At 42.5% G+C, this 10,000-nt stretch overlaps 1 protein-coding gene across 1 annotated transcript in view; it reads left to right on the top strand.

Annotated features, from left to right (window-relative positions):
* Positions 1-10,000, top strand: part of LOC109528545 (cadherin-4) — a 205,109-nt gene that overhangs the window by 162,440 nt on the left and 32,669 nt on the right. Inside the window, exon 6 of the mRNA XM_019891309.1 lies at positions 7,704-7,859. Coding sequence (XP_019746868.1) covers positions 7,704-7,859 — 156 coding nt within the window. The remainder of the gene's footprint in view (positions 1-7,703; positions 7,860-10,000) is intronic.

Genomic DNA, 10,000 nt, shown 5'->3' on the forward strand with positions numbered 1-10,000 from the left:
GCGCTGCCTGAAGGGGAAAAGGGTGTCGGCCGCAGACGTGCTCCGCCAGGCACATGATGGAAAGGGAACCAGTCCTTTGTACCTGCGGGGTCCAGTTGGTCGGGTCATTCTGTCACGCAGAGAGGTGGTGGTGGACCCCAAAAAGCAGGCAGGAGGGAGGAGCAGGGTGTACTTGAAAGATTGTATTAAAACTCAGAGAAAACGAAATCCAAAACAAACAAGGTCCAAAGTATCAAACAAAACACATGACTGAAGATAAAACATAACACTGACCAAAACATGACTGAAACAAACATGACAGTAGCACAAAGCAACAGCAACAAACAAACATGACAGTGGCAAAGAGCAACAATGACCCGACAATGATTGCTCGGGCTGGGAGTCCTTTTAAAGCCACTAATTACCTAATGACCAACAGGTGTGCAGCTGCAGGGGAGCCCGACAGTGCCACCTGTTGGTCCCAAACCGAATCATGACAGGTGGGAAGGGGTCTCTTTGATATTTCAGCATAAATTGCACGTCACTGCCTCATATATGAATCGCTACCTTCAACTACCACTCGAGAGTGATCACTAACTTCACGCTGAAAGGCAATGGCAGGGACATGACAAGGTCAGAAAGCAAAATAAGTCAAGCCCATGACATAAAAAGCTGATGTTAAAGAATCTAACATTTTTAAATGATGCCTGCAAATTGACATTCGATCATTTCAATGTGCTGTTTGTAAAAAAGCCGCACTTGACAGCACACAGCGTGTTAACGGTGTGGCTCGAGTAATCACACTAATCTTGGTTTGTCCACTACTTTTAGGTGGCAAGCGGGTGGCACTTTTGTCTGGATATAAGCCAGGACACCATCAACATTTTTGTAGTGTGCAAGAGACAGATTTTTGGAAAAGAATATAAATATATTATTACGATTATGTTTTTGCGGGGCATCTCAGACCATCAGGAAAAGCATTTACCATAAATAGTGTGGTCCCATTTACATTGTCTAAGATAGCGGGTCTCGGTCTGCGTCTTCTCATTCAAGTATAACGCTCGCTATCATCGGGAGCCTTTGGTCGAAGTCCTTCACTGCCCAACAAAAAGAAAAAACCCCGTATCCCTATATGGTTAAGAAATCATGACAGAGTATCAAAACGAAAGCTGCGACGACACACAGTCTAGCACCAGATAAAAAGGTGCCTGTATTTTATAACTTGTCCTTTAACTTTGACTGTATACAGCCAATAGTCCCTTAAGCTTTTTACATTTTTATCTGCTCTTCATTTCTAGGGGAAAAAAAGATTGTTTCCTGTTAACAGCCTATAAAAGCTTTTACGTCCCACATTGTTCATAAAAAGTGAATGACGCATGGCTCCTTGCACCATGCCTGACATTGTGGCCCATGAGAGACAATGTTATGGTTCATCGGGGCTTCTTTTTGTGAGGTGATTTCACCGGAACTGGTTTGCTATACATAGTATATGCCCTCTTTTCTTGGAAGAGCACCTCGTGTGAAGAAAGAGACCTCTGCCAGCTTCGGTATATTCCAATGTGTCTCAGTTCCGAATACCCATAGAGTGCGTGTACACCAGCAATCTGCATGTCGGGTGCGTGATCCAGCGCCTTTTCGATGTGGGAAAAAATACATTGCTTTGACTTCTCGGCAGACATACAAGCACGATCGCACAAACACATACCTCCGTGCTCTTCCAAGGTTCATTTGTCAAGATGACAGCTGGACCCTCACTGAGGCGGAGTTTGCCAAGCAGAATCCTATGCAAGCCTGCTTGAGTGGGGGCCAGAACATCCCTTGGAAACATTTTGACTTGCCAAGAGGCTGCGCTGCTTGGAGAGGGTGGATTTACAGTAAGTGTGTGTGTACGTGCACACGGTTAGCAGGTTGGCCCGTAGTGATAGAGCATGTGTGCTAATGAGAGATAGCAATGAAGTGCTGCATCGCTTCAATTTGGCAGGGAGCAGCCACGCTTTGTCAGGCTTCCGGTCAATACCAGGCGCACCCACTGCGCTGCAATAACACCTTTGCCCCCCCCCACCCCCAACCCGCCTTTCAGACGGATATCCTTGGATGTCCTTTAACTATGAGATGCCAGTTGCCCAAATGATTTTTATCGCCACGTGATCTGCCCAGATGTGCAGACAGGCTTGTCTGCACATCTGGGCCGTTGCCGTACTTCTTCCATGCGAGTTTCCAAAGGAGAAGCTCACGTAAGAAAGGGAATGCTTGCCCATGAAGCCCGCCTCAGCCTTGATGACACTGCATCTGTTTTTTGCGGTGCCCACTGTGGGTTAAAATGCAAAGATGACAGCGGCACTTACGAGTTGTTCAGATACTGAATTGGAAGTCCTCCCGGTTTCAACGTTAGGTTGTTGCTTTGCTTATTATGAGGAGTGGATGTAAAAAATGTATGGCTGTGATGTATTTTATTTTAAGATAATATTTTCAATGTCAAAAATGCAAATACAATTATGTATTTCTCCCATTTTTAACCAATCTGGTACATACATTCCAAGAATTGAGGATCGCCATGCATTTCTGTGCCTTATTTTGCCTTGTGTCCGAGAGATCGGTACACTGAAAAAAAAGTGGTGTGTTAAATTTATTCCATTTCACTTCATCAATTCGTCTCCAGATACATATTTTAGTCAATGTACAGTCTTCTTAAGAATGTATCCGGATCCAGATGATTTTATTTCGTGTAATAATATTATTTAGTAAATTCACCAAATATTTGTTTTTAGTGTACACGGGAACGTACACTGAAAAAAAAATGTGTGTTAAAATTAACTCAATGTCATTTCGTCACTTGGTTGCAAGAAATAAGATCATCTGGATCCAGAAACATTTTATAAGCAGGCTACCACTCCAAAAAATTATTTGGCTCCAGATGCTTTTATTTTGTGCAACTACTAGATGAAATTAAATTGAGTAAATTCACCACCATTTTTTTTTTTCAGTGCACAACTTGATCAAAATCTCTTGCTGTTGTCACTCCGCCACCACCTCTATCAGTGGATGGTGGCACAGCGCACACTCTTTTGCAACAACGGCACATACCCACTGAATGGATCCGTTGGTCGACAGCACAGCTGTGCTGGATGCAGTGTGAAAAGGCCTCAATCTGCTCACTCTTTTTTCCTCCATTTCCTGTCTCGTCGACATTTGCGTGACACCCCATTGTGCGCGTGCATGCGTGTGCACAGAAAAGGTGTACAGTGCATGTGGCTTTGATGGTGGCTTCCATACCCTTGAAGTCCCTGACGCTCTTTACTCTAATTACCCAGATTGGGTTTGCTGGGAAAGGAAGCGTGAGTACCAAAGGGTCCTTGATTCTGTCCTTGTTCAAGCCTCTGGGAGCAACTTGGAAAGTTATTCATACATCCATCACTTTTCCACATTTCACAATTTAATCAATCCCCTAATGAAAAAGTGACACAGGCAGAAGATAGAAAGCCCTCACACGCCAACCCTGAAAAGCCACAGCAAAAGGGTGCGGCCAATCTTTGTCTGACACGACAATTGCTGGCTTATTTAGATTTTTTTTTTTTTGTTTTTTTTTTTTTTTTGTGACGAGGAGAAGGGAGAGGCATTACATTGTTACCTCCGGGTAGAATAGCACCTCTCATTTGGCAGAAGCGTGCACTATTAAAGTCCAGACGTCTTTCTTGCAGCAATAACAGGAAAAGTCATTGACTGCTTAACTTCAACGTCTCGATATTATTCTGACGAATGCGAAAGATGGTCTTTTAATATAGTCCCATGCATCACCTCGAGCTATTATTCGACTGACACAAAGGCACATTGAGCGCAACTCTCTTATCGAACCGACTCGATAAAACGGAAAACATCTTTATTATTCTCTATTTTGTTTCCATTTTAAATGTCGAATCGCATTGTTCCGAATAAGGCATAGCACTGAGATAATTAAAATCCTTGTCTGCGGTCACCATTTGTTCATCTGTGTTAGCTCAGGCACTGAAGGAACTACATAATGGCGGAGACATTGAATTTGGATTTTTTGGCTATATAACAGCACATGCAGCCACAGTCTGTCCTTCACGAAAAGCAATAAATGGGACGGGTGGGCCAAAAAACGATTTAAATCGCATCGAATCCAACTGCATTCATTCGTTCCAGTTAGAAATATATCCATATGTACAGAATCATCTTTTAAGGCCGTGTCTAACGGAGCGGCGAAAGCTAGCGAGTGTTCGTGAACATAGCCGATGTTATTTTCTCAGGGTTCATTCAAGTTTGCAAAGACATTATAAGCTTATCTTACCGATAACATCAAAACTCTTGTAATACTCACAGTTATACTCCAACTCATTGCATACGCTGTGCTCGATACAGCACCTCCTCTTCTCTATACCTCTCCAAACTATTTTGGGATATTTGTTCTTGAAGTGATTGATGCTTTGACATTGTTGAATTTCCCCATTTAGACTGTTCCATATTGGCATGCCCACACAAGCTTTTCCTTGTTGTTCTTGAGGATTTTGTTTGGAGGTTTAGCTTCTCCTTGAAATTTTAGCCTCCCTCTCATTCAAACTACAGTTTCGGCACATTACCTGCAGGAAATTATGTATTGCTTTGTCAATTAATTGCTTGACTTGCTTTGACAGATATTATTTGAATGCAATAGCATGCAGAGGAAGAGTACATGCAGAGGGTGACTCAAAGATTTTAATACAAAATAAGATGAATTGTATTGGACTGTGTATGCTAATTGGGGGGGGGGGGGTAATTAATTGTAGTTGTTCCGAACGGATGAAAAATATGGCCATGGAAAATAATCAAGGCACTTATTTTGTTTTCCTCCCATTAGTAAGGATGACTTCCTCCAAATGTTTTTGCACAAATCTGTTTTTCACATGTTTTACTTGCAGTGTGTTAAATATATTTGTTCTGTTCCTGATTTATTTCACCCATGGCAGATTGATTTTTTTTTTTTTTACAGGGGTCTCTTCTCCACATTTTTTTTTGTTATTTGGATTTATGAATTTGCCATGTATTGTTGTGGAAGAAAAAAAATGGAAAACAATGAACGCACTTTATTGCAGCTGGCGGTGGAGAGTGGTACACAAAACACTTTTACACACACATTAAAAATGTATTTGAATACCAAATGCAAGATAGAATGGAGAGAAACTGCAGTATGAATAGAAAGTTGAAGTTAAAATGACACCTGATAGCCAAGCATGCATGTGAACAGCTTTGGAACAGATGCAACAATGGTGGAGGAGAGGTCAGAATTTTATGCATGTGTGCATTGGAGGTTCTATGCAGAGAAGTTCACTGTAAGTCCTCGATCTTGTTTAAACGTAGCCTTATATGCATCCATGTGATCACGTGAACACGAATGGCCTAGACTAACACCTCGCAGCATGTGCGACACCAACTCCAAACAGGACTGCTTGAAAACAAGAGTAAAATCAAAAGGAACAGGAACCCCTAATGGAATTTATGAGCACTATCACTTCCTATCTGGGGAGGATTTATTCGGCACTGCCAAAGCTAACGGACTGAAGTAATTTCATTTTTCATGCATGCTGTCTGTCCTCACAGAGAGCCGAAGCAAAGCAAGTGAAAGTGATGGGAGAGCGCAGCATAGGGGAGAGATCAGAAGAAATGGGCGGAGGACCACTGAGCCAGAGTAACGACTTGGAAAGGAGGGCGGGGGAGAGAAGTGTCGAGACAAGGCACGGGGAGGAGAAACAGGGCTTGAGCCGGAAGGATTTCAACATATGGGAATGTGATAATTGCTTTTATCTTCAAATGGGACCCAGTAGGAAGCTGGAGCTGCCACGCTGGCCTGTCCTTTTGTCTGTTGTGAAGTGAATTACCCTTGCGGATGAATTGAGGATCTGTCGAGCAATCACTCATCCACCATAATTAAGGTGGGTGCCCATTTTAGGGTTGAACTGCAACTAGCCTGTTGTTTGTTCATTCTCAAGGCTGCAGAAATCCTCCCAAGAAAACACCCCATGCACACCCGCACAATTAGCAGTGACAGGATATTGTGACACCTCCTTATCATCTTCTTCTGGCTGGAGCTGATGCTTCACCTCTGTTGGATCAGACACACAACTCGTCTTCCTGTTGAGGCTGACGATGAGAAGGTGATAGGCAGTATCTGTGATGTGACAGCTATTTTTTTTTTTTTTTGCACCAGAGCGCCGAGGCAGGATGACACCTGTCTTGTATGGAACAGCCTTCCCATGGCCTTATTAGTTGCTCGGGCCCCTTTTGGGCAGCAGCACGTCGTTCCTGCTGTGTCAGACGAGAGGCTAAATTGGTTCCTCAAGTGATGAAAGACAAAGTCAACTTCAACCTCTCCACTGAAGTGCGAGTGATTGATTTGGGGGGAAAAAAAGATTCAGCGGCATTCTGTACTCATGTGATCGCAAACCCGCTGCACTTGTCGATGTGTAACAATCTTCCTAATTACTCTGCGATGCTACACTCTATAATAGCATGTTGTCTCATCATGTTCACACCTGGTGTTTACCATCCACGTTTCAACATTCTCACACAAGAATGTGGAGTATATGCTCACGAGCACTGGACGATTATGCAAAAAATAAATAATACTGTAATCATAATCACAATTATTTTGATTGAGATTGACATCTCGATTATGAAAACGATTATTCATTGATTTCAAAACTTAGCCTTGATTCAGCTGCTAAAACTCAACTACTCCAAGCTGTGATCATAGCCTCATGCGCATTCATCCTTGCACCTTGAACACTTTATTTTTGAACACGGTATTCATTTTGTCAAGTACAAAATGACCTTGTAAATATCAGGCGGAATTCAAGCCTCTGGCATTTTCATGCTATTACGTCCACACGTTTGATGCCTTGCATCTGTGCATGCATCGAAGAAGCATTACCCTTGAATCTTTCAACACGTTTCAAACTACTTCACCAAAACGCGTTCAAACCACTTTACCCAATACGTTCAAACGACTCTGCAGTACGTTCAAACGACATAGACCAGTGCAAAATGTTTGCTCCACATTGGCAGGTCCACACTTGCATAGTTTTCCATTTCCCTGTCTGATTATTATTTTTGCTCACGACCTGTTTACATTCCCAGCATGGTATCAGGTAGTCTGTGACGATTAAATTATACAGTAAATCTCTGATGATTTTTTTTTCTTTCTCTTCAAAACATTGAATTAATTTTTGAGCTGCCAACAGGCCGATCCCTGCAGCAGCCCTAATGGAGTCCTTGAGCGTGCGATAACTTGAAATGCCAGTTGGTGATAAATGTGTGTGCACGTCAACATAACAGTGCGCGCCCTCTGTGTCGTTTTTTTTTTTTTTTTTTTTTTTCCGCGAGCACTTCCTGTGAAAAAATTGCAATATCGGCTTGCCAAGATCACAGTGCAAGGACAGAATGATTAAACTTAGAGGCAGTAGATCACGAGCTTCCCTTTGAATAATATTTTTTTCCGCGAGCACTTCCTGTGAAAAAATTGCAATATCGGCTTGCCAAGATCACAGTGCAAGGACAGAATGATTAAACTTAGAGGCAGTAGATCACGAGCTTCCCTTTGAATAATAAGCAGCTCATAATATTGCGCATCTACAGTCGCGCCAAAAGAGGTGCGATACCCGTGTGTTTCGTTATTTTCTCTCACTAATGTTATTAATTGTGTATTATTCTGTTTGCTTGTGGTGCCACAGATTCGTTCAGACCAGGACCAGGATATCTCCATCCGATACAGCATCACTGGGGTGGGAGCAGATCAGCCACCTAACGAGGTCTTCAACATCGAGCCTGTGCTTGGAAAGATGTTTGTCACCAAACCTCTGGATCGAGAACATCGGTCATCTTACCATGTGAGTCTATCGACACGCACGGGCACACAGCCTGACAGTCTGTCAAAATATTTGTCAGGATATGACCACTGCTAGATTGTGTTGTTATATAAAAGACGTCGCTAAATGTCGTTAACCACGACTGCATTTGTTTTTATGTGCCAGGGTTGATCGAAATTAACATTCTTACCTTCCTCGTCAATGTCCAACTTGCTCTCCCTCTCATCTGTCTCTTATATGTAAATCAAATCCAAATCATAGACGAGTTAAGACTGACCTATTTAATTAGAGATGAGCAGCCTTATTCCCCAAAAGAAACTCCAATCAATGAGCTAATTTGCCATGGCAACAGCTGCTGAATTCAACCCCCGATTGGTTGTTCAGAAAGCCGTTGTGAAATACATTGGCATGGTGAGACACGATAATAAGCTGTGTGCATTTTTCCTGTGTTGAAATCTTACAGTAGTTGCTGTAAGATTTACAAGGAGTTACACATGTTTAACATGATCCCAAAAAAATTAAAAATGATACGGATTGATTTCATTTTAAAATTGTACTTGTTGAACTAAATTCCACTTCAAAGACGGAAGGAAGCAAAATCCTTTTGTATTTTGTTGAAAAGCATTTTGAAACCATCAAACTTCACTTAACTGGTGAGAAAATTATTTCTCAAAAACAAATAAAGTATCTTTGTCCCTCTATCTATGCCAGCAACTTATAGTGACAGAGAGAACAAACAAATGATCTACTATTAGAGGGCAAAACGTATGAAATTGACAAATGTTATTCCTCTTTTTGTGACATATCTGTTTGGTGGAGTGCCGTGTGGGTTATTGAACTTAAAATATGTGCATTGGCTCAATAAAGGTTCAGAATCACTGCAGTTGAGGACACTGGCCGCTCTGCTTTTAATACTTATAATGTAAATCCAAAATTCCATTTTGCCTTTTTTAAACACAAGTGTAATCTCCAACACTCACTGCTATTGAATTAAGAGTGCGACCGCATGTGGGATGGTGGGAGGAGAGCGGGCTGAGATAAAGGACCTGGCTCTCGGCCGCTGAGATGGGATGGCAGTGCACGGATATTGGGTGCAGGACAGATCAGACAATGTAGTGGAAGAAGTAAAGTTAAATTAACCTCGAGGAGACCTGCAGATGCAATTTCAGTGGAGGTGGACAAAGGAAGCAAATGGTGACGAGGAGCGGATCGGCTCTCGTGGAGAAGATCTTCACCTCTCATAGTAGAAGAACCCTGCAAAGGATGTTGCTCATTCTATGTCCCGCTGCAATGGAGCCTGCAGGCGATTTCACTTATCTGTCTCTCATATCCTCATAGTAGCCAAAAAGCGTATTTCCCATCAACCAAGCTCAGATGAGAGAGTAACTCAATTCTCCTTACATGACAGCGCAATTAAATGTGATTTCGTCAATTTACTTGTTCTCCACCCCAATCCCCCCCCCCCACCCCACCCCACCCCACAGCCTTCGCCCGCGTCAAGGCTTTCATCCCCCGACTTTTACTTCCCTTTTGATCAGTATACCTTGGTTCACATGGGGGAGAACTCTCATATGCCACGATGGTTGTTTGCTCGACACTAATTTCTGGCATTTTTAAAAGAAGAGATAAGCCACTGTTTTATTCGGCAGAGGAAAAGGAAAGCGGCGTACGATATCAACTCAACATTGTTTCCAGCAGATTGGAATATCACTGAATAAGTCATGCTTGGAGATATAAACAATCCCAAGAACGGTGTAGGGAGTGAGTCCAGCTTTCGAAAGAAGGAAAGTCTCTTCAGTCTGTTAAGTAGACCTTCACCTATCATGTGGAGGAGGGGGATAATCCTCCAATCCCAATGTTCCCCTGATTATTCAGTTATCTTTTCACATTGTTATCCCTAACATTCATCTTTTTGACTCGACTTCATAGAAAGCAAAGCTGTCAAAAAAAGTATACCATGTTTTGATTCCTGGCGAAATCCCGTTCCACTGATCCGAGCACAGCTGAGGGGAATTTGTGATGAGCCAACTGTGTTTGTTATTCCGAGATGCAAGCAGGCAGAGCGCTGTTAGCCTTAAATGGAATCCAGACTCAGACTTACAGTTGCCCTGTAAAACAGACACAGCTTCCAGTCGAAGACATTGTCTCGTGTTATACTTTCT

Source organism: Hippocampus comes, unplaced genomic scaffold (assembly GCF_001891065.2).
Source record: "Hippocampus comes isolate QL1 unplaced genomic scaffold, H_comes_QL1_v1.1 scaffold174, whole genome shotgun sequence".
In the NCBI taxonomy this organism is placed as follows: Eukaryota; Metazoa; Chordata; class Actinopteri; order Syngnathiformes; family Syngnathidae; genus Hippocampus; species Hippocampus comes.